At 34.3% G+C, this 26,019-nt stretch overlaps 2 protein-coding genes across 3 annotated transcripts in view; both read left to right on the top strand.

The window, feature by feature from the left end:
* Positions 1–212: 212 nt before the first annotated feature.
* On the top strand, positions 213–17,007 carry LOC145660462 (glutathione S-transferase-like). 2 transcript variants are annotated; one of them, XM_081725525.1, is made up of 5 exons: positions 213–341; positions 7,575–7,735; positions 9,594–9,761; positions 13,910–14,052; positions 16,699–17,007. In XM_081725525.1, the coding sequence occupies exons 2-5, from the start codon at positions 7,600–7,602 to the stop codon at positions 16,864–16,866; spliced, it is 615 nt and encodes a 204-aa protein (XP_081581651.1). In that variant the 5' UTR covers positions 213–341; positions 7,575–7,599; the 3' UTR covers positions 16,867–17,007. The 2 variants fall into 2 exon arrangements, with proteins under 2 accessions (XP_081581651.1, XP_081581641.1); XM_081725515.1 differs by lacking the exon at positions 213–341 and adding an exon at positions 399–551.
* Positions 17,008–24,166: 7,159 nt separating this feature from the next.
* The window catches only part of LOC145679408 (uncharacterized), a 44,275-nt gene continuing 42,422 nt past the window's right edge, over positions 24,167–26,019 (top strand). Inside the window, exon 1 of the mRNA XM_081749990.1 lies at positions 24,167–24,452. The gene's annotated coding sequence lies outside the window, so the exon portion shown is untranslated. The remainder of the gene's footprint in view (positions 24,453–26,019) is intronic.

The following is a 26,019-nucleotide window of genomic DNA, read 5'->3' as shown; positions in this document are numbered from 1 at the left end:
TGTTCAATTGCCCCTAAAATGTAAATCAACTTTAGGTAATTTAATATTTCCCCCTTTTCCGTGTTTGTAGACAGTATGAAGATGGCTCAACATGGTGGAGGAGTAAACCGAAGACCGTACAAGGGTCGTGAGCCGCTGTTGACATATCTGGTATGCACATTCCATGAAATCTTACGAAGGTCAAGAGCTCAATGTCTTGCTTGGTACGTTTTCTTTACTGTCCTTCTCAAGCTATTGAAAAGTCAGCACCAGGAGTGAAAAGTGATTCACAAATCTGCAAGTGGAACGAAACCGTTACATCACATTACAAAATTGCATGTTGGATTTCCTTCTGAACATGAGTAAGCTCTTTTTTTTTTTTTTTTTTTTTTACAAGAAAAAAATAGTTTTATCTTATTTTCCAGCATGACTTGAAACTTTGTAACACATAGATAATTCTAGAAATTCGTAAATACGTGATAAGAATAATGTGGTTCGTTCATATGTAAAGTGTGGCTTGGAGGTGTTGACATTCACTTTGTGGTGTGTCTTGCAAAGAACGCATTCATTGGGTGAGTCGTTCCTCTTTCATTTTTATCTCTTTGTCTTTTAAAATGATTCTGATATGAACTTAGTTTGTTCAAAACACTATTTCTGTGATCTATGATCCTAGTAGCAATATATTAAAAGGGAAACTGTGTAATAAATTATATTCTATCTGTTTAATTCCTGCTAAATATTAATTTTTAACTATTGAATGCTTTTACTTGAATATGTATTTAATTTAATAATACATATAATAATAATAATAATAATAATAATAATAATAATAATAATAATAATAATAATACATATTATTATTAATATTAATAAATAATAATAATATTAAGTATAATTTCAATACATTTTTTTAGCACTTACAAAGAACATTCGCGAAGTGTCTAGCGGGTATTTCTTATCTTTTGTCGATAGGCATCAATTTTTCACAAAAAGTCAGGAACCCAAATTTACCTGCCTTTACTGACTTTCGCTACCGATAAGCAGTTCAAGGTAGTCCATGCGACGAGCAGAGAGTACTGTTGTGGTAGTGCAGAAGAAAGCTGATGAAAAAATGAAAATGAAATGAAATCTTTCAGTTTAACGTCCCTCGATTATGTCCTTTTAGGCTTAGGGACAGGAATAATTAAGGCAAGTGGATGATAATGGAAGAATTGTGGAATGAGTTTGTGGGAGGAAACGAGTATCCCGAGAAAACGCACGGAGTAGTTGTCCACCATAAACTTGCTTCGTCGGACCTCATGCACCAGGGGTAAGAGTTCTACCACTGAACCACCTTGCTCCCCGAGAAAACTAATATGACTGACAGTATAGCATTGGTTTGCGTTTTTAATGTATATTCTGATCTGAACTTGCAGTGATTTCCTTGACACTTTTTATTTGTTTTTGCATTTAGTAAACGAAGATTGACGCAAATAAGGTGTGATGCTAAATTATGCCAAATTGAATTACCGTCATTATCAAGTGAAATGCATGAGGCGAAAAGAGATATACAAATATTATTTTAGTTTGATCAGGAAACTTGGAGATGCCACTATCACTAAATCCTGGAGGATGAAGAGGTTGTGCAAATGCATTCCGAGGAAACTACTGATGTCCTGTAAATTTATGAGTCTTTTAATGATCCTCAGTTATCTCTAGAAAGTAATTAAAACAATAAACAAAAAATTATTATTCGGAATAATCATGCATCACTTTAGGAAGATCAAAGACAGCAGCTGCTCATTACTATCAGATATATTATAAACAACAAGAATTTTAGGAATGATCCAAAAAAATAGATAAAAAGATTGCGATTTTGGCCAAGAATTTTAGAAATCAACAAAAAATGCATCAACAGATTGCGATCTTGGCCAATAATTAGTTTTGGATTAGGGGCCACAAAAGTTTGGAACGGCCCCTAAATCGAAAACAAATGAAAATGAAATCTTTGAGTTTAAAGTCCCACGGTTATGCCGGCTAGGCTAAAGGAAGCGGTGATGATGACAAATGAATGAAATGGTGGAATGAAGAAAGTGGGAGGAAACAGGAGAACACCGAGGAAACCCATGCACACGGTGTTTGTCCACCACAAAGTTCACTTGGCGCGAACTGGGATCGAACCAGGGACCCCATGCACCAGAGGTGAACGCTTTACCACTGAACCACCGCGCCCCCTCCTAAATCGAGTTTTTGTATTTTCTACGGAATAAGTACATCACACTGAGTTAAGTGATAGTTTGGATTTGGCTACACTATATGTAGTTCTCAAGAAATAAGGCATACAAAAAAATGTTTGATTGAATGAAATATATTGGATTTTGTGGATCAGGGGCCACGAAATATTTGAACGTTCCCTAAATCAAGTTTTTGTATTTTTTACGGAATAACCACGTCATACTGAGTAAGTTGTCAGTTTTGGTTTGGCTACAGTATATGTAGTTCTCAAAATATGGAGCGTAAGAAAAGGTTTGATTGAATAAAATATATTGCATTTTTTTGGATCAGGGGCCACAAAATTTTTGAACGGCACCTAAATCGAGGTTTCGTATTTTTTACGGAATAAGCACATGATACTGAGTAAATTGTTAGTTTTGGTTTGGCTACATTATGTGTAGTTCTCGAGATATAAGGCCTACAAGAAAACTGTTGTCTGAAATATGTTGGATCTTTTAATCCAATAATTACTAAAATGTGAGAAACTAAAGGAAATGGCGGAGCACTTATGGTGTAATTTTCAAGAGGCTGTGGCTAATCTATTGATAGAAGGCGATGGGCGAGCACAAAGGCTAGATAACTTGGATTGACCTCTTTCAAACCTGGATCGACGGGGGTTTAGAATTTCAAGGCAGTTAACAAGATTAGTAATCCGAAATTTACTCATTTTGTAACTTGCAAACATGTTCAATCGCAAGAAGAGATTGAGAATTCTGAGGCAGCATTTTGTATTGAATTCACTGTCAAGAATAGTTCCTAGTCATTACCAGTAGAAATTCTGAATACAGACGAAACTGGATTTAGATATGAAATTCACAGAGACTGCAAACTATGCAGAATGGGAGAAAAATACACTAATGAAATCAGCTTATGAAATATCACATTCGTATACAATTCATCCAATTGCATGCATGAAAGACAAACTTCTCTCTTCACTTCTTATTGATTTACGTGAACGAAGTGGCATATTTGATGTGCAATGGAACCTGATCCGACTTCCTAACAAATATTGTATTATTGTTTGTTCTAAGTCAGGCAAAGCGGACAAGACTATTCTTAAACATGATAGGATAACAATCTCTCTCCCAATGTTGTAATAATATATTTTCCGTTTGCAGATTACTCCGGATAAGTAGATACAGGTAGTGTTGCCTAAGAGGTGAGACGAGACAAAATTTTCTTGACGAGATACAAGACGAGAAAGTGGTATTCCAATAGAAAAGGATACACTTTTCGAGACGAGATTGCTCCAAATCCTGACTCGTGGGCAACAATAAATACAAGTAACAATTATTTCACCTGATGTAGCTTCCCTGGTTCAATCTCAGAATTTATACTTTTTTCTTCAATGGGAAAATTTCAATTTTGTGTGTGTGTGTGTGTGTGTGTGTGTGTGTGTGTGTGTGTGTGTGTGTGTGTGTGTGTGTGTGTGTAGGTGTGTGTGTGTGTGGGTGTGGGTGTTTGAGCGAGTTTTGACTCAACAACATTGATATTGACCCTCCGAAGCACAACGCTATCATTAACCTTCATATATTCTTTCACAATCAGTTCAGCGCCTTCATATTCAATAACATAATTAAAAACAATTGGAACATCTCTACTTTTCCAGTTGAATGTGATGCTTTTGATAGTCCCGACAATATGTGTCTAAAATACTGAAGATTCGAGTTCCTCAACTCGCAATTCCACAAATGCATCATTCATCCAATGTGCTTGTTGTCGTTTACATGTTTAAATAAAAGAAAGATAACTAAAATTAGTAGAATGAACATTATTTGTAGGTGGACTTTTTTTTCCTATTCATTATTATATCAGTGTTTAGGTACACAATATCTATAATTACTGCTATGACCTGCTTAAATTAGTACGTACAGAAAATCTTGCGCGTATACAGAATCCTGCAAAATTTTGTTGCTTCGGATTTTCTAGTTAAAAAATCAACTTCTTTCTCTCAGTGTAGGCTGACAATCTTGAGGTGAGTCCATCTGCACAATATGAGTGGATTTTAATTTCTGTGTTCGTGTGTCTGCCGTGCTGGATTAAGCAGAGAAGAGAATAAGTAGACCATAGAGACAATGGGATTGCCTATTTTTCGCTCTAGCCTCGTTCATGTAACATTGAGGTTCACCCAGCTTCTTTAAAATGAGTACCTGGGGAAGAAGACCGAAGCTTGGTGGTATCTAGATCACCTACATGAGTGCCGAAATCAAAAAAGTTTGGAACCTTACCTCCATACACAGCCCTTGGGCCTTCATGATTTGTACCAAAATAGGGCCAAACTTTATTTTAAAGAAAAATTTAGGGGAAACTGTAAAATCATTCCTCTGACTGTGAACCTCTTCATGTGTTGAAAAAAATTGAAAGTAACATTTGAACTTGTATATTGAAAGTAGTGACAGAGTTGCAAAGCAATTTTGCCCTCCTGTAGTGTTCATAATTTCTCCAATTGGTCGTAGGCTTTTAAAAACCCAGCCGCTTGAGAATAGATAATAAAACCGAGCATACACACAATTATTTCACTTTTGAAGCCATATTATGATTTGATAATATCACGTTACTACCTTATCAAAATAAAATTTTAAAAAAAAATAGCTTGAGCAACGATAATTGCATTTGAGTAAACATGCACTTAATGATAACAGCGTTTATAAAAAGATCTTTGTCCTCATAATCTGAAGAGTTTTATAGATTTTTTTTTATCAGTGGCAAAATTACGTAAGAGTTACTTCACGATGTTGCTAACCAGATTTTGAACGAACCTTTAATACTGTATTTTAGTAATTTGTGAGAAGTTGTGTATAGAATATTCAGTAGTAAAACTTGTCTAGTATAAAATAAGGAACTTTGGTTCTGAAAATACTGTCTACCTTTAACAAGTGACCATTTAAAAAAAAAAACTTTCGAGCAACGAAAGGAGAGAGGTTCTGGCAGTCGTTAAAAAATCAAACTCGAGATTTCGACGGATTTACAAGTTTTTTGACCCATAGATGCCGAAAAAAATATTTTTTGACATCTGTCCGTCTGTTCGTTTGTTCATATAGTCTGTTCATTCGTTCGTACTGATGTACACTCAATGTATCTGAACCAAATTTTAAACTAATGGTTTTTATGTGATCCTCCAGGTCGAATTTTTATCCATAAAAATAAGAGTAGTAGTACTTAGTGGTAAAAGAATTCCCTCGTGGCTAAAGCGGTTAGCGCACGTACCTTTGGTGTGGGAGACCCGGATTCGATTCTCAGCGAAAGCTCATCCCACGTTAAGCTGTAGATCCACGTCTCATATAGCATCGCTGCTGAACGAGACGCTAAACTCACAAATCAAATCTAATCATTTAAGGATAAAAATATAAAAAATGAAATTTTCTCAAAAACAACTGTAATGATTTTATTTATATTTCAAAATTCAATTTTCCGAAAACAACCTTATCATGTAGTATAAGTAATTTTGCTGGGAAAAAAAATTAAGAAGGGATAGTTTAGTCTTGGAATAAATTTTCTTTCGGTGATTTTCTCGAAAACAACTCAGGCGATTTTGTTCATATCTCATAAATAAATATTTCATTGATAACCTGACATTTTGGCATAACTCATTTGTCCTGAGAAAACGTACGACGAGTAGTTTATTCTCGGGGGGTAATTTTTTTTTCCGGACGATTTTCTTAAAACCGATGCAATTTTTTTCATATTTTGCCAATAAATGTTTACTTAAAGGCTTGACAATATGACATAACTCGTTTGACCTGAAACATTCTACGAAGAGTAATTTAATTTCGCGTGTGAATTTGGTTTTGGTTAAGAAATTGGTGGGAAAAAGTTTAATGCGGTGGTTCGTACCTTTTCCACCGTAACGTATGAGCCATGATTGCCTTGATGTCAAATCACTAGCCACCTTTATCTTCAGTTTTTTTAAGAAATTGCAGAATGTAAGCGACGCTCGCTCTGGTTAGTGCTGGAATTGATGACTATTTCGGTGAACCGCATCTTGTTGACAGTACGATATTAGCATTGTGAAGATAATATAGGAGTCAATTAAAAAGAAACAAAGAATTAGTAGACTCGGTCAAGAAACCTAGAAGTCCGTGGGCAGTGATGATTTCAGAATGGTTTTTTCCCTCGTGGGGACTTCGAACAATAAACGGGGGTGAAACTGCGAAAATAATGGTGGTCCAGGTTGAATCTGATCGCAAAAGTGCCCTGGGGGAACTTCGTAGTTGCGGGAAGTAAAACTCTATAGGGTCACTCCTGAGCGAAGGATCTTGCAATATGATCACATACCTCTCGAATAGAAAATCGTCGGCTGGTCGCGGCTAAACATTCCAGAGCTTTGTATCAGGGACTTCAATTGGCGCAGGTTACAGATATGGCCAAGTACGTGTTTTGTCGAAATTCTTGGTTTTGAGTATGAAAAATAATAGTGTTTCTTAATTCAATTTATGTCAACTGTTTAGTTACAAGAACTTGCTTGACTTATATATTGAAGGATCACACGATCAAATCTATAGAAAAAATCAGATCTCTGAAAAAGAGATAGACAGAAAATCTAGATATTACCTCGGTAATTGAAATAGTAGTAATGTAGCAGTTATAACTTAGTCAAGAAAATGGGAGAAGATTCCGCTAAAGAATTAGCATTGGTGTATATTTGTATTTTAAATAAGCATACCAATATTTAATCTGAATTGAAAATATTATAAAGCAAGCACATAAACAGAGCTAATGTAGCACATTTTGTTATATACATTAGCACCTAAATGCTTTATCTTCATCAAATAAGAATCAGAATACATAATTAGTATTACAATATTCATAGTTTGGATGTATTTCTAGTGTTTTCCTAACCTCAGATCTAAAAAAAAACTTAGATGCAGAAAATAATTAAGAAATGAAGCTCAAAATAAACAGTAAACGCCGTAGAATAACAGAATACCTGATCTCTCATGTTCTCCCAGAAATTAACCACTGCTTAGTAATAAACATGGTATTAGGACTTAAAACAGCAAAAAGATCCTCAATCAAGATGGTCAATTTTAGAAATTAATTCTATATCGAGATGAGAACAGGCCTACCATTTGTTAAGTGATTTTCTGTCTTTTTTTTTTAATTTTCAAATCATATACTACTTCTACATAGTTTTAATGTACGTTATTTTTTCTAGACTTAGTCATAATAGAACGATGTAAATACTTGTGGAGTAAACACGCGTGGTTTAGAAGAACATTGCTAAAAGTAAAACTAGTTACTGTAGATACAAATCTGTTTCACGGGACTAACAAGGTTTGCTTTTCATGATTGTCCACAAATCTTGCTGTTATTTAATAATTCTCTTATCTTATTTTTGTTAGGTAAATTTTAGTTCCATTCACAACAATGGCTCCACAATATAAATTGAAATATTTTGACGTAAGAGCTTTGGCAGAGCCCATCAGGTTTTTATTTTCGTACGCTGGTGTTGAATTTGAGGATGTAAGGATACAGAGAGAAAAGTGGCCTGAACTGAAGCCCAGTAAGTATGTTTACACTTAAGTAAAATATTTCATCATTTTTTAGGAAGTAAAGATATAATTTGCTGCTTATCATGTAAGTTAGGCAATAAATTGGTATACTCAAAACACATTTTATATACAGCCTTTATATTAAGTCTTTGGGGAATACCTGTTTTTCCCAGCAGATGGAGATTTACTGGCGTTTTTCCAAAACTTGTAGAAAATATTTGCCTAAAGACATGTCTGAAAACTACAAATCTTGCTATAAAAATGTAAAGCAAAAGGGAAAGCTATGCCCGTTGTCCGTCTTACTGGACGTTAGTTGCACGAGGGGCAGAGCCCGCCGCTTTTGCGGAATGTGGAGTGTGTTATATAAAATATGTTTTCTTCTAGTGATGATTGCACCTGAATCCACCATTTATTTTATATGGTAAATATACCAGAATGTTTAAAAGTAGATCATATACTCATGGTAGTCCGTTCATAATAATGCACTTGGAATAAAGTATTTGAAAGATATGGTGGAATACAGTGAGAGTCAACATTGATTTTATTGTTGGTTACCAATGGTGCCGCGACCATGGAATATGGACCACTGATGATTGGAAACATGTGATATTGTTGTATGAGTCATCATTTATCTTATTCCAAACCACGGCTTGTTTTCGTGTGACGGATGCCCAAAGAAGCGCATAATCACCAATATCTGAATGCCTCAACCGTGAAACATGGTGGTGTCTCTGTGATGCTGTTGGCCACAAGATCATCCTAGTTTTCAATACGTGCTGTATTGACACTTATTGTTCGAGTCATTCCCGTGATGATGCCATTTTAGAGGACCATGTGTATCCTATGGTCAATATGGTTCCGAGCAATTGTGCCATATTCCAGGGTGAGAATTCGCCCAATCACACAACTGGAGCTGTTGCGGCGTGGTTTAAGGAATATTGGGATTATTTTGAACACCTCCTGTGGACCCGTGTAATCTCTGAACCAGTACGTAATTGAATATATGTGGTTCGTTTCGGAAACACGAATTCGGTTCAGATTTCTTTTTCCGTACTCTTTTATGGAACTGAGTAATGCACACCACGCTAAATGATGTAATATTCCACTCGCTGTTATTCACGACCTCTATGATTTCATTTTACGTCACATCAGAATTGTTGTGAGGATGCAATGTGATCCAATGTCAAACTGATCTTGTAAATTGATCTTTTTTTCAGGTGCTTCCATCAAACTGATGAGCAACTGTAGATTAAAATTCACTTATAAAAATAGCTCTCTATTAATAAAGTTGTTATATTCGTTCAATATACAGAACTGAAAAGTGATGGAATTCGTTGCAAACTTGACTAAATGTTTTTCACATTAAATTGCTATATAATAAAGATATATACAGTTAAAATTGCACAAGGAATGTTTATAAGAAAGTTTAGTTTAATTAAATTGAAGATTTGAGCTTATTTTTTTTTAAAAGGATCCGTTGATATAATGTTTCAGATTATCATAAAATTTTTACAGTATTAAGTGTAGGTAGTTGAGGGCTTATACTCTCATCATTGTTTAACACTGTTGATTTGGGGTAATTAGTACACAATTGTATGAACCATGTGACCAAAATATGTAACTTACAAAAGCTTAAAAATAGTCTTCCACATTGTCGGATTCAATTTTCTTTAAATTCTGTAGCATGTTCAAATATTGCTCAGAACAACTTATTCGAAAATATTCCAGTTTAATTTAGTTATAGTTACATTGTTAAGAACTTATTATGTAGGGATATATATCTTTAAGTTAGTTCCAGTTAATTAATTAATAGTTTCATTATAGTCCCATTAGTAGTTTCCAGGATTAAAAAATAATTTTAATTTATAGCAATGCCATTTGGGAAGCTTCCAGTGCTGGAATTTGATGGGAAAAGAATAAACCAGTCTATAGCCATCTGCCGTTACTTGGCAAAGAAGTTTAATCTAACTCCAAAAGACGATTTCCAGCAATTGCAATGTGATGCTCTTGTAGATACATTGACCGATTTGAGGATACGTAAGTAAATAAGTAAACTTTCTTGCGTTAATGTTAGTAGACTAAAATAAAAAAAAAAAAACAAAATGAATATAAACATAACATAAATGAGGAATTCTTCTTCGTATTTCATGCAGAGAAGTATAATGTTAAAAGACAAATTAAAAATGAGATGCTAAAGGTGTAACATATCATTGAAATATATATTTTAATAAAGAGAATTGTTCTTCGTTTCATACGGATGAGTCAGATAAAAAATCTTTCCGGGTATTTTCATTAAGGCACGAAGTATTGAGTAGATATGACGTATTCTGTATGATGATTTTATTATATGTTCAATTTCTTATATAGGTACGAATGGTATACGACATAGATGACCTTTAAGTGTTACAAGTTTTCCCAGATTTGCCTTTTTGAAATTATTACAAATATCACTTTCACCTATAAGCCTATTAAAGTAACTTGCTTATTCTACGAACTCTTTCTGCCGTGTTTAGCAAGGCTATGGTATTCCTAGCAAGGGCTCTCTTCAAGTCCTCTTGTTTCGAGACAAGAAATAGTCCTTTTCTGATCGTAACTAAGTTGTGTATGGAGGGTACGTAAATTGTCATTCTATGCAAATTATTTTAAACTTCTCTGAAAACAGTTCTTTGTATATCTTTTCTATTCTTATTCTGTACATCTTCAAATAAAATAGAATTTTTCATGATCATACGGTTATACGGTTATGCCCTACAGCCTATAGGATACAGATACCCAATATAAATAAATAACATAAAAGTATTCGTTGAATATGATGCAGAAGTAAACGGAAGAGCTCTGAAAAATTCACGAAGCCATTATCTTCAACACTAATCAAACTAAATATCGCTCGCACCGAAAGTGAGTGTCATTCATTTAGAAATCGTGTTATTTACATGCTGGCGTTTTTTCCCTTTCTTGTTATTCCCTTAATAAGAGCACTTCAATGGTTGAATTCTGATCAATAGTTATTTAATGCTGACTTTTAATAAAGCTACAAAAAACAATTCTTCATAATGTTAAATCAGACCGAATAAAACGCGAACATTAGGATACGAATTAAAAATATACATAATCATGAGGAGAATTTTGAAAACACTTGTCTGAAACATTACAACTTCTCCATTAAATTGCGTATAATGAGATTAATTACCTGTTCAAAAATTGAGTAAAGAGAGGTACTCGGTATCGTGCCGTGGAGGGAGGAGGGAGAGGGGCGACGACCCCGGGCGCCGAAGTAAGGGGTGCAAAATTCGTGAGGAAAAAGAATATATATATATATATATATATATATATATATATATAATGGAAGCAAAAAGTAATAAACAGTGCTCAAAATCAAGGAAAAGCAGAGTTTATTTCTGAAAATTTTCTTGCACTTCGCGACTGGTCTGTTAACCTCACTCATATGTATGAGGGGTAGGACGCCGATGTATATTCTCGCCCCGGGTGCTGATTTTCCACGGCATGGCACTGGAGGCACTACAACTACATGTGAAAAATATCAATTGTCTTATAAAACTATACTTATAGAGAATAAGTAAGAAATGTTGAAAGTTTTAAGATTTTAAAAACGATGTGTTAAACGCAAAGAATTTCTCAAATTCCTTTCAAGAAAGACATAACGTGGATAAAGCATTTTAAGTTTTCAAAAACCTTTACAATAGGTCAAGTGTCAAAGTAACTTTTTCTACGCTTGTAAGCAATCCTCTTGTTTTCAAGTAAACTACTGTTAAATAACATTTTATCTTCAAGTTTCCTCTTTCTTCTATAAAGTACTTAAGTTGTATGCAAACACGGCAAATTTCATATCAGAATTTGAAGCATCGAAATACATGATGATTTATTGCTACTATATACTCGGTATTTTTGTTATTCCATTCTGGTAGCATTTACTTTTATGTAATATAGACCACATATTTTCAATCTCATCCATACTAGTCGGCCATGATTCTTCCATAAAACTATTACAAAATGTTATTACACTTTCGAGATTTTTATTGTTTAAATTATATTATTTCTGTAAAGAGCAACATCACTTTTAATGATTGAATTGGAGTTACTATTTATATGCTCTAAATCTTATAATAAGCTTTCCTTTTTTGTATGATCAGCAATAACAGAAGATAACATATTGTGTATATATAGTTTGCATGAGAAATATATTTTTCTTGTAGATAATTGTAAAATTTTTTCAACATCATAAATATATATAATTATTTAAGTTAATTAATTGTTTTATATTATTTATTATACTTATTTTTTGTTAGTTATTTACAAGGTTTATAGGTATTTTTATTGTAACAAAAGGTTATATTTAAATAATTTTCATTGTTGCATCTGTATTGTCGCATAGCACCAATACTTCTTCTTTTTTTTCCATTTAATGATTTCATAGCCTTCATTCATTCCTTCATTTCAGTCTCTTGTGAGAAACCTTCTCCATGGATCATTGTTGCCATTAATTAATTGTTAGTTTAGATTATGGTACGTTCTCACGTTACATGAATCTTGTAGCGGTCATTAAAAAAAAAAAAAAAAAAAAAAGACCTTGCAACCCTACTATATTTCTCCATGTAAACATAATCTTGAAAGGGACATACAACATTTTTTTCATCTTGCAAGGAGTTTAACTATGTGCAACTTTCTGAGTCGTCTTGCTTGCTACGTGCTATTGCCCTCCCGCTGACATAAGGAAAAACTATTCGTCGCTTCCGAAACAACGGAATCTTTTGGACACGGAGGGAAAGTGCGCCCTCGTTTTCACGTTTTTAATGAGGAGGTTTACTATTTATCCACTAGAGTGCAGTGTTGCATGGGTGGAGATACCTTTCTTGCTTTCAGGAAGTTGTAACATGTAAGCAGTAAATGGAAAGATCGGGTTGCAAGCTTTTTTTTTTATGACAGCTACAAGATTCATGAAACGTGACAATGTGGCTTTAGTTTAGTTAAGCTTTTCATTTTGTGTTATTGGCAACAATAGAAAGCCTCTATATAGAAATTTAAAATCAGTATACTTGAAGAAAATTGACTGAAGCCAGGAGCCAATCAGAAGCAAGATGTCTCAGCGGTTCTCTGTACACAAGACTGTATTACTCCTGTATATCATAGTGTCTGATGAAGCCAAAAAAGTAATTTGGCGAAACTGTCACAAGTATTTAATTTTTTATATTGTTTTGCTGAGCAAATAATAAGTTTGTATTTAATTATATACAAAGCAAAGCTTCTACTTATGGAAAATACCAAAAATCTGCTTTTATGTTATAACAGAATCTTGCAAACATGAGAATCAAATATACAAGTAATTATCATCTTCCAAGAAAATTCTTATCTTTCTTATATTTTACTAATCCGTAAATATATCAATTACAGATAATTATCAGTTTCATATATATGAAACTGTTGACATATATTGTTTCTAACATTTCCAGAATGTTGTTAAATCAAATGCCTCTTCAAAAATCGTAAGTGCTATCTACATCTAAGTAATAAAAAATAGACAATTGATCATTAATATTTTGCACATCATATTATTAAAATGTTCTTATTTAGCATCTTCTAAAATTTATTTAAATCTCCAATGTTTATCTTGCTTGCAAATTTGTTCCCAAGGTCAATGATGGCCTTGCAACATTACTATTGCTATCAACATTGACTTATGAATATAAAACCCGAAAATTGCGTCATTGAGAACATAAGTCTATAAAAATTGGAAAGAAAACCTGACTTTAAGTTGATATTTTACTTTACTTCTAAAACTAGTATCTAATACATAGTCTGTCACTTGTAAGATATCTTCAATAAATGGAAATGTTTCAATGTTTACACTGTTATAGTGTAAAAATACGCCTGAAATGGTTTGTAAATTTTAGGTATATCTGGTAATTTGGAGTAACAATGACGGTAAGACAATAATCTCAATTACCTAGAGATTTTATGTATAATTAGGGAGACCCTTATTAGTTTCTGCAATACTACAAAGTAAAGTAGATAATTTGGCCAATGGATAGTTTGCGTTTCACTATCTGTGTTTCTTTAAATTATTTTTGTGTTTAAATCTTAAAACACTTTTTAAACTAACGATCGAATATGCTTCTCTGTTGCCATGTGACGGTCGATACAATTAAACATAATTTCTTTCCCTTCAGAGCTCATTCAATATATGTTTGAAGCTGATGAGGAGAAAAAGAAAACCCTAGAACAGACGTTGAGGAACGAAACACTACCTTTCTATTTGTCCAAATTCGACGAGACAGTAAAAAATAATGGAGGGTATCTCGTAGGTGGAAATGTAAGTATTTATTATTTATTATTTAATGTAATATTATATCAATACAAAAATGAGTTATTCTTTATCATTTGAAAACATAATTATCATAGAAAAACTTTTTCTATCATCTAATATCGGCAACTTTCCCGAAATAACAGATTTCAAAAGATTTTAATTATAAAATTCAGTTCCAAATCCTCTGGAAGGTCCCTCTAAGTCGGACACTTGTTACTTTCTACAGCTGTCCAAAGAAAAAGAAAAAACTAGGTCGGGGCGAGGGCGACTCTGTAATATAGTCACAAAATCACGTACTTTTCCAATTAATAAGAAGAAATATATCTTTAAAAAATATGTTAATAATTTTAAACATTTAATATTTTATACGAATGAGGAAAGATAGAAAAAAACATTAATTATTTTATTATGGAGAATTCAACCATGATTGATGTCCATGAGAGATATTACAACATATGTACGTGAATCACGGACTCTCTGGTCACATGTTCTATTTGGCACTTTCTAGCGCGTGTCTGATTCAGAGAGCAGTTCTTTAAATACCTGCCCTTACGTACAGTACCATGTAACTACACCTTTCTCCGTAATTAAAACTTTTCTTTCCTATCTTCTTGTGGCAGGTGGGAAAAAAGGAAATAGGGCGGAGTCTCAGTTCAGTGCTGACTCGCGATCCACACGATGAAGGTGGGAGGAGATTTTCTGCTTCGTGCAAAAAAAAAAAAAAAAAAAAAAAGAAAAGAAAAAAAGATATTGTTTCCGGAACAAGAGGAATTCCGCAGTAGATTTATATCCTTTGTGACGCTCATATACAAATTGTTATGAAGGACGAAATAAAATACTATTTTTTAAATGAACTTTCCATTAGAAACGAATGGATGTATTTGAACTATATTTTAAATGGAAAACTATTGATCCAACCCCATTTGCCCTCCCTTCCGTATATTTCTGGCTCTAACACTCATTACATTAAACACAAAGATACGGATCTATGTTGGTGTAATGAATATATTGATTCAATATATCGTATACTTTTAAATGTTATTTGTGTATGTTTAAGAATGGACCTTAGTAGGCCCATAAATTTTAGCTTCAAGCAATTGGAAGGTTATTAAATACGTAATGCTCTTTTACTAAGTTAATGGAATTCTGTTATAAAATAAAATGTATTTGAAAATACTGTATTTATATATTTGAAATTTTAAATTATATTCTATGAGAATAGATAAATAACAAAAAAGACATATATACAAAACAAAACAATGAATTTCCAGTGAATTTCTTCTGCAGCAATGATATAAGAAGTTTTCTTAATAAAGAAGTATTACAAAATCGTAATTTATTTGTGACAAGTTATAGGATATAAGTGAATAGGACCAATGTCTGTACCAAAATCATCTTAGCGGTCAACTTTCCACGTATTTATGATGAATGAAAAAAGTTGGTTCTTCTTTACATTCTTTTCGCGACTTGTGGCCTTGACTTGCGGTGATTGGATTCTCTGTATTTTGGTGCAGTAAACGATACACATTTTAATTATTCTTTTATTCTTTCTTGTATTGAAGCGCAGAAAGCACCCATAAAGGAACAGGAACAAATTTAAGTTGCAGACTATTTTGAGGAAGTTTGCATAATAAATTGTGCTTTGATTTTGTGTTTACCACTTGTAAACGCTGTAACACAAAGAAATTGCCACTGAAGATTCCATCCTGCATTCATGAATGAACTGAGTGTGTACACTTCTAGAACAGCAAATCGATTTTTGCACTCCTTTTCACTACTTCAGTTCTTGTATCGTCTTCCCTTTACCCAAATTCTGATATTTACTACTACGAAATTTCTTTCGAATGTTAATCATCTTTACGGGGAAGGGTAAAGAAAACTCACGTCGTCACACAACTAGGCTTACACTATGTATTGAACTGATTCGTTGTTGCTCGGAAGCTACAAATTCCATTGTATCTTGACAATTGCACATTTCAAATTTATCTTCATTATTGACAGCAATAAAGATCAGTTTCATCTTTCTACTCTTGCTTAACAATTAATGTAACGCAATGCCATCGCATCCTTGCGAGGACCTGAAATGAAATAAAATTACTGTTTGTTGGTTCTCAACAGAAAGCAATATATACGTAAGCAAAACAAGGTTCTATTGTGTATATTTTGCCTTTGATTTTATGGTAAATATTATCTTGGAACTTGAATTTGCCTTTTATTTACTCGTAAATTGCTATTTACTCTTAAATCTTAGATTTCGATGTTTTAAAAATATAATCAAACGTAGTATTCGCAAAGCCGTTGGCCCTTTCAAACTTGCCACCGTAGGCTAATGGAGTACATGTTCTCATTTTGGACACTATGGAAAACTACTGATGTATGAAAACATCACATGCTTGTAATACAGTGTTAAGACTACTACTACTATTATTATTATTATTAATAATAATAATAATAACAATAATAATAATAATAATATTAATAATAATAATAATAATAATAATAATAATAATATTGTAAAAAATCATATGAAATTGTATTTGCTCTAAAGGAAATATCATTTGCAGAATCAAATTTAATTTAATTATTCTCCATCTTGCCTTATGATTACTTTATTTCAACCGATCATATAACTGTATATCTTTCTATTTTCAGCTGACGTGGACAGATATATATTTCGCAGCTATAATCGAATTGTTTCAAGCTAAAATGGGGAAAGAAATATTTGCAAAATATCCTAACTTCAATGGACTAATTGAAAAGGTTCTCAACCTTCCGGCAATCAAAAAGTGGAGAGAGAAGAGGCCAGTTACCGAAATGTAAAAGAATCATATTGTAAAATGATAAAAAAAATCAAAGCTTTAAATCTTCATTATAACTGTAAATGTTGAAATTTCCATACTTGAAATTGAAGTTTAAACATTGTTTATATATTCCTAGCTCAAATAAAATATTATGAAGTTCTCTAATTTATTTTTATTATGGAAAAACTTTATTTTTTCTCTCTACTCTATTTTTATTATCTTCAAGTAAAAATAAATAATAAAAATAATGTGTATACATTTTAATACTTTTAATACTTGATGGATTGTTATCAACTTTCGCCAGGGTGTAGAGCAGCGTTTCCCAACCTTTTTCAACTTGCGGCACACTTCAGGGTAACTTGAATTCTCGCGGCATATTATTATTATTATTATTATTATTATTATTATTATTATTATTATTATTATTATTATTATTATTATTATTATTATTATTATTATTATTATTTGAAAATATAAAATACTGTAGTATTTTTTTCTGGTTATTGACATCCTTCTCACAGAGAAGAAAGCTCGATCACTGTTTTTTCCCCCGTGGTAAATCATTATGCTTATTTTTCATTTTAATTTAAAAATAGAAAACAATTGCAATCAGATATAGGACTCAAGTTGTTAAAAAATACACTTTCTTTTTCGAAAACTGTATCCAACCTTTCACTAAACAACGAACGAACAAACAAATAAATCTCTTTTACTTTTAAATCACAAATGTAGGTAATTCGTATGCATGTTTACTTTGCCGGAAGGATTGAATAATATTTTAAAATTTCAAGTTACGAAATAGTCTGCAACAATAAAGAAGTAATAATGGTCATAACAAAGATAACAAATATATATATTTTTTTTCAAAATTAGAAATGCACAGAAAAATGTTCTACAGAAAAGTAACACACTATGAAACTTTAAATTTTAGATTCATAGTAGTAATGTGAAATACAAATATTTCTTTTTCTCTATGTCTTTCAATTTGATTGCTATATAATTAATAATTTTGTTTCGATTTCCTCGCGGCACACCAGCGACCCATTCGCGGCACACTACTGTGCCGCTGCACACCGGTTGGAAAACGCTGGTGTAGAGGGTCAAAAGTTAGAAATCAGGTTCATTGATAGAGCTGATATTCAAATCGAAAGTGGCAGTAATCAACCATTTTCTGTTCTAACGTTGATCACTAGAGCAAAATTTTAATAGATCACAAGAGGGGTTTCCTACAATCGATTAAACATCTCCAAAATATATTTCACTTATCTTAACTCTCTACTATAACTGAAAGTAATAAAAATCCACTACAACTTCCGGTCTCAACAGAGAGCTAAAATGATAACAGATAGCGAGAAATGTTTATATAGACCCCTATATATATATATATATATATAATTGATTTAGCGTTCTAAGAATAGATATCACATTTTCTCGTAATTCTCTATTCAAATTGGGAGTGGGAGAAATAAAACTAATTCCGGATTTGCAGTTTACCGCTATAGAGTTAAAATTATAATAGATAGTGACAAGTAGCTTTCTGATCAATTTAGCGTCCCAAGAGTATATAGTCCATTTTATAATGTTGTCTAAAGACAAGATTGTATCAAACAACAGATGACCTCCAGCTGAAAAGAAAAGTGTTATGCTTGGGGGTTAATTCTAATGAGTAGTATTCAATAAATCAACAAAACTGGATTTTCATCCCGCTAAAAACTGTCGTTGTTTGCCAATCTCATACAGTTCATACATTTATTTTGCTGGAATGACTTATTTATTTATGATTTGTATATGCAAAATATGTGCAGTCAACTAGCATATTACATACATTTTTTGAACTCCATGGTGGCTAAGCGGTAGTGGCTCTTGGGTATTATAATATTGGTCGTGGGAGACCCGGGTTCGATTTCCGGCGGGAGCTCATGTGTAGATCTACGTTAAGTTGTAAGTCTACATCTCATATAGCCTCGCTCCTTAAAGTGACAATATTAACTAAGTAAAGGGACTTTGAAAAGTCGATTAAACTCCGTCTAGTGAAGAGAACCCTAAGGCATGTTTCAGCGGAAATGATGTAAATAGTGCCCAAGAGTATATCGTAAATATAATGTGCTTCTGACGTGTGATTAGTGCCATACTAAGGAGATCGAGTAGCATATGTTTCCTGCAGAAGTCAGGCCTTTAGTATGGCGCTAATGATACGTCAAAACGACTCTGCATAGGGCCCAAGGACATACAGTAGAGCGTCGATTATCCGAAGTAATTGGGGGACATGGGTGTTCGGAAAACTGGTTTGTTCGGATAATCGAGCTGTACATGCTTATTTGCCAAAAAGAAGTACTGTACAGTAAATTTATTCATAAAAAGAAGTGTGCTGATTGTTGAAACACAGCGACTGGCGGCTTGGCCGGTCAGCAGCGCCTTATGAAGGCCCCATTAGAAGCATGTTCCGCCAGCGGTGGCTCAGTGCGGCGACTACTGTGGGAAACTTGGTTTGGGAGTGAGGGGGATGATGGACGGTAGGGTGGGAGAGTAACAGTTGCGAGCGAGTACACAGTTCGGTTACGCGGTCGTTCGGTTGACCGACGTTCGGATAATCGACGCTCTACTGTACTGTAAAACTTCACTATAATAATTCGGTTTATACCGCTTACGTTAAAGCAAAATCACTCTTGCCTTAAAATGTTTAATTATAGCACCCAGCACCTATAACTGAATTGGGTTAGTTTAATAGAATACACCATTTTCCTCATTTTATGATTACAGAGATAGACTTAAATTATGCTATTATACTAGTTATTGAATCTCCTCATTGTACGCAATATTTAATTATTCCAGGTACAAACTGTAAATATGCCGAATCAAATTTATTGCGATCGATTAGCTTTGCTCTACCATAGCAAATTTAATGAAAACAATTACTACTAGTGTAAATCAGCGTGCTTTTATATTATCCATGAAGTGTACAGGAGAAAATACGTACACTATTTCATTGTCACACCATACATAAATTTTATATCGTAAATTCTCGTAAAACACCTATATCTCGAATCAAACAAACATAAATTCGTCCTAAACTGCATATTACTACAGTCGAGATTCGAAAAAGATAAATGAAATGAAATTCTCGAATTTCCTCAAATCGTTATAAATCCTTAAAAGATCTATGAGAGTCAATATTGTAACCGGAGGTGGTAGTAAGTTCCTACCATTTCTAGTTGCAACAGAGTAATAAAGCCAGAGATGGAAACTACCTTTGTGGAACAAAATCCATATCAAAAACTGCTTCATGCAATCGTTTTTTTCGCTATGACGATCAGCGTTAAACTTGGAAATGGTAGTTTCTCACCACTGCCGATTTGCATAGAGGGATAAAGATCGATATGACAATCTTGGGATGCTGAAGTCATATACAGGTGTCTCAAAACAACACCGACAACATCTGGGAGGTGATTCCTGACACTAAGATAAGACAAAAATTATAGACTATTTTGAGTGCACAAATGCTTCCTTTTGGAGTTATAGGCTGCCGAAAACATAAAACAATGAAGTTTAAAGGTCTATAGCTCCAAAACTATGGGACATATTGTAGTCGGGTCAAGACCACTTAGGAACTAATACGTGCCCTATCCAAGTATCCAAGTTTCAGAATCCTGTGGTACTTCCGCAACAATTTTTATACAGGTAGTTGGAGAGTACTTCAAATTATATGGTCATAGTCAAACTCTCTCTATAAAAATTGCTTCGTGAGTGCCTTAGGATACTGAAACACTAGTTCCTAAGTGAAGTCTTGACCCGACTACTGTAGGTCTCATAGTTTTGAAGTTATGGAACTTTAAATTTCACTTTGTCATGTTTTTTGTAGCCTATAATTCCGAAAGGAAGCATTTGTGTACCCAGGTTGGTCTATACTTTTTGTCTTATCTTGATGTCAGGAATCACCTCCCAAATGTTGTCGGTGTTGTTTTGAAACACCCTGTATTATATATATATATATATATATATATATATATATATATATATATATATATATATATATATATATATCTGTTTTCCTGTAAAGATGGAATATATTCTTCGAATGCTGAATCCATACCAAAAAGCCATTACGCTGGTTTTGTTCTATGGCGATAAAAGTTTAAACCGGGGATTGTAAATTTGAACCACTTCGGCTTGAATACAAGGTTGCGAGAGGAGGTAGAACCTATTCATGGGAAACTAAATTGATTGCAGGAACCCTACTCGACATCTCTTACAGTTTGCTCTTTTAATATAAGTATTGAAACGAAAATGGTGGTAAATTTTAAATATTTCCGGTTTTGTTCGAGTTATGCGAATTATGGTGATATGTTCTCTTGAGATCTTGAATCGATTGAAGGAAAGAGTGTCTCTATCTACCAATTTTGTTTTATGGCAATAAATATTGAAAAAAGAAATTGGTTAATTTGAACCATTTCCAGTTTGAATAGAGAGTTAACGGAGGAGATGGAATCTATTCCTCGGAAGCTGAATCGATTGCAAAAAAACATATCTCGATATCTCTTACAGTTTTCATTCTACGTGAAACCGGAGATAATAGTAAATATAATCCATTTCCGGTTTTAGTAGTATTGTGGACAGCCATGATAAGTTGTCTTGAGACGCTAAATCGTTTCCAATAAATCACTTCTCGCTATCTATTACCATTTTCGTTCTATAGGAATAAAAGTTAAAACCAGAATTGGCTAATTTGAACCAGTTTCGATTTGAATAGAGGTCAACGGAGGAGATAGAACATATTCTTGGAACTCTGAATTGACTGCAAGAACTGCTTCACGATATCTGTTACCGTTTTTGCTCTGGCGCCTATCGACAGACGGACGGGCGGACAAACAAAGCCGTTCTATGAGACTTCGCATACTTACGCATAGGATACTCTTCAAGCCTAATAAGGGTGAAAATTGAATATATTCTTGGAACACTGAATTGGTTCTGGAAATCCACGCCTCGCTATATATTACCGTTTGTGCTCTGTGGTGATCAACGATGTAATCAGAAGCGATAGATCTCTACCACTTTCGCATTGAATAGAAGGCAAATGCATTGGTTGAATCTATTCCTTTTCCAAAACTGCGTTTCTCGCTCTTTCTTACCGTTTTAGTTCTAACACCTGTCGACAGACAAACAGACAAATAGACAAATAGACAGACCGTTCTATAAGACTTCATACATTAGTGTACAGTACAGTGTGGAAGTCTTGACAACTAAAATGAATTCAGTTTCTTTATATATATATATTATATATATATTTCTTTATATATATTATTTTACGAAAAATATCCGGTTTTCGATTCTCAATTTTACGTTTTTCGAAAGATCTTTTCGTTTTCCGTTTTTCGATTGTTTTTCGTTTTCTGTTCGGAAAAAATTTTCGTTTCCTGTTTTTCGAAGAATTTTTCAGCTTTTCGTTTTTTCGAAAAAATCCTTTTTCGAAATGATATTTTTCGAAAAAATGTGACCATCCCTAATACCGAATCGTAGGTTTTCTTAAAGTCTATAATTAGTTCTTAAACTGGTCCCAAACTTCTCTGTTCGATACGGATTATTATTAGTTGTAGAAGTAGTAGGAGGAGGAGGAGGAGAAAGAGGAGAATAAAGAAAACGAAACGTGAATTGACGTTGATGCAGGGGGTAAAAGTGAGGGGGAACTCGGACGGACGACGTTACCCCACTTCCAAAAAATACATATGGCATCCCACCACTTCTTTGAACAATACAATGGGCAAAGATAGGCATGATGGACGGAGTGACGTCATGCGTTCCTTCTACCTTTTCAGATCCACTTTTACCCCTGCGTTGATGCTCCCTCGTGGATATGTGGTTAATTTTTTTTCTGCAAACAAGTGGTTCATATTCACTTTAAGTTATAGTTCCACGCCTTATGCATGCTGAGTAGGGGCGTTGAACTTCAAATCAACCAAGCAAATAAATGCTGCAACATTGATTTGACGAAGTGACAAGAAACATTCCGAAAAAACTCAGTAGCACATTATGTTTGCCCACAAGAATCGGAATTTTAATCGACCAAGTTTCGAACATCTAAGAGTGTTTTATCCATTAATAATTCATCTTTAATATGCTGTAAGCTGTAGACCTACTATTTTTTACCAAGAGTTTCCTCGGCAATACTATATCACAAAGTCAAAATAATTAAGTTATTATCGATTAGTTGCAAATCTAACTTTTTTTCTCAGCACAGAGTTCGAAGTATAATTTAATGTGGAAGCTGAACCATAAACATGATTCGAACAGGAATTGAATTAAGCTCTTCGACACCAAACATTCGAACGCTAGGCTATACATTATAATCAAGTATCGAACATGCATTCTTCTAGAAAATTTTATACGGAGGAAGGGGTCAAAATCAAAATGGGAAGGGCTACATTGGGATGCTTTTTCTAACAACAAACCCTGCACAACAGTGAGAGGTAATAGCAACTTGTTTTAAATCCAGGAGGCCGGTCGCCTACTAAAGGAAAAACATTAAATGAAATGAAATCTTGGTTTTACGTTCCATTCTTATGCCAGTAGGCCAAAAGAGATGGTGATTATGAGAAATGAGTGAAATGGTGGAATGAAGAAAGTGGGAGGAAACGGAAGAAGCCAGGGAAACCCACGCACACAGTGTTTGTCTACGACAAAATTAACTTGGCGCAAGCTGGGATCGAACCAGGGAACCCATGCACCAGAGGTGAACACTCTACCACTTTTTTTTTTTAAGTTAACTGATTCACCAATCGTACGGTACCTCATTAACTTGCTTAACTACTTATTACTACGTTTCTACTTAATTTTATTTGCTTTTTACTGATTCAACTCGCTTTTCCAGTAACCTAGAACGACACGGACACGAATACAGAAATATTGAGGACAGTTAAAATTCCAAAGGCTCTTCCACCAGGAAACGAACCCGGGACCCCGTATACTAATGGCGCACGTGCTAGTCACTAGACACCGCTGAGCCACCGCAGCCCTCCCACTAAAGGAAGTTGTCTTATGAAAGAAACACTGTTTTCGAATATTTGAATACGTGCAACCATCAATTTAAGAAAAGTATGTCTGTGCACTGCAGTTGTTTTTTTCTGTAAAAACAGCCTGAAGTCAGTGGCCATATCCGCTGTCACGAGAATGGCAAGAGAATTCCGTCACTCAATAATAACTACCCTGAACGTTTACACAATCCATGAAATCTTCTCAAGGCCATCAGCAAACCAACTGAATGACTTGCCGGTTTTTGTACTGCCCTCTCCTGGCTATTAAAAGCCAGCACGACAGAGGAAAGGTGATCCGATCCACAGTTCTCCTAGTGGAACGAAACCATTACATCACGTTACATCAAAATTGCATGTTGATATCCTTCTGTACGTGAGTAAGCATTCTTTTCTTCTTCACACAAGAAAACATTGTTTTATCTTATTTTCCAGCGTGACTTGAAATTTGTGCAGTGTGTAGATAATTCTAGAAGTTTTTAGATACATGATAAAAAGCGAGAGGTCTGTTCATATGTAAAGAGTGGCTTGGAGGTGTTGGCATTCATTTTGTGGTGTGTCTTGCTATCAACGCATTCATTGGGTGAGTTGTTTCCCTTTTGTTTTATCTCTTTGTCTTTTTAAATGTTTGCTTTTCTGACATTTTAACAGCATTCAGATATGAACTTACTTTCCTTTTCAGAACATACTTTTAGTGATTTATGATACGAACTTAGTAGAAACACATAAAGAGGAAAATTATATAATAATAATAATAATAATAATAATAATAATAATAATAATAATAATAATAATAATAATAATAATAATAATAATAATAATCTAACTTGTCTGTTTTATCGATGCTGAACATTAATTTATCAACTGTTAACTGCATCTGAGTTAAATGTGTATTTAATAATTTAAAAATGAAATTTTTCAGTTTAAATTCCCACGACTATGCCCATTAGACTAAGGGAGACGGATGATTAAGGCAAGTGAATAATGATTGAACTGATAGAATGAGATGGTGAGGGAAACGGGAGTACCCGGAGAAAACCCACAGACACGAAGTAATGAAGTTCTACAGAACATTTTACTAGTCTAATATATATTCCTGACAATTTCCAAATTTAAATGGTTGGCCAATGTACTACTCCCAAATTTTAGAAAGGAAAGCATCAATATATCAATATGATATGAAAGAAAATTGATCCCTTGTGCTTAACCATATAACCGTATATTGTAGTAAAGTCTTGTCTAAGAAGATAAATTAGATCAATAATCTACCACGTGGTAATATGAATATTTTGGCAATTTTTTACCCATAGAAGGAGATAAGAACGATCACCCAAGTTTTATCCTTGTAGCAAAAAAGCTTTCGGCCAGTTGGCGATTGCTTGGCATTTGGCTTTCTACGCTTGCATTTGAAACACATGCTTTCATATAATCTGCCTGTTGTTGTACTTGCAAGCGATGCTTTAGACTAGGGATGGCCACAAAGTTCCGGTTCCGACGGAACCGGTTCCGCGAGGAACCGGTTCTCGGAGATCCGGATTTTAGAACCGGTTCTGGAACCGGTTCCGGACCTGGATTCGAAAACCCGGTTTCAGACCTGGATCCGAAAATCCGGTTCCAGAACCGGATCTTAAGAACCGGTTCCAAATCTGGATATCAAAACCCGGTTCCAGAACCGGATCTTAGGAACCGGTTCTACACATGGATCCGAAAGCCCCCAAAGACCCGAAAAGGAGGCACAAAGTTTACCTTCAAAAGAAATGCAAAAAGGACCATGCACTTGTGCCTTCTCCGCCCAGACCCGCATGTGCCCCCAGAAAAAAAATTTTGGTCCACCAGTGGGTGTTTGGCCAAATGAGTTTGCCAGTTACCAAGTTTATTTAGCCAAATGAGACAAGCTGCCACCGCCTGGGTGCCTGCCTGTCGCTTCCACCATTTCATCTAGCATACTGTTCACAGTCTGCCAGCAGCTCGGGTTTAGCGTAGGGATGGCCATAAAGTTTCGGTTCCAGCGGAACCGGTTCCACGAGGATCCGGTTCTGGATCCGGTTCCAGACCTGGATCCGAAGAACCGGTTCTAGACCTGGATCCGAAGAACCGGTTCCAGACCTGGGTCCGAAGAAGCAGTTCTAGACCTGGATCCGAAAAACCGG

Source organism: Thermobia domestica, chromosome 1 (genome assembly GCF_964235325.1).
Source record: "Thermobia domestica chromosome 1, izTheDome1.hap1.1, whole genome shotgun sequence".
Classification (NCBI taxonomy): Eukaryota; Metazoa; Arthropoda; class Insecta; order Zygentoma; family Lepismatidae; genus Thermobia; species Thermobia domestica.
The sequence above is the reverse complement of the archived record's forward strand: the minus strand, read 5'-3'. Positions and strand labels throughout refer to the sequence as shown.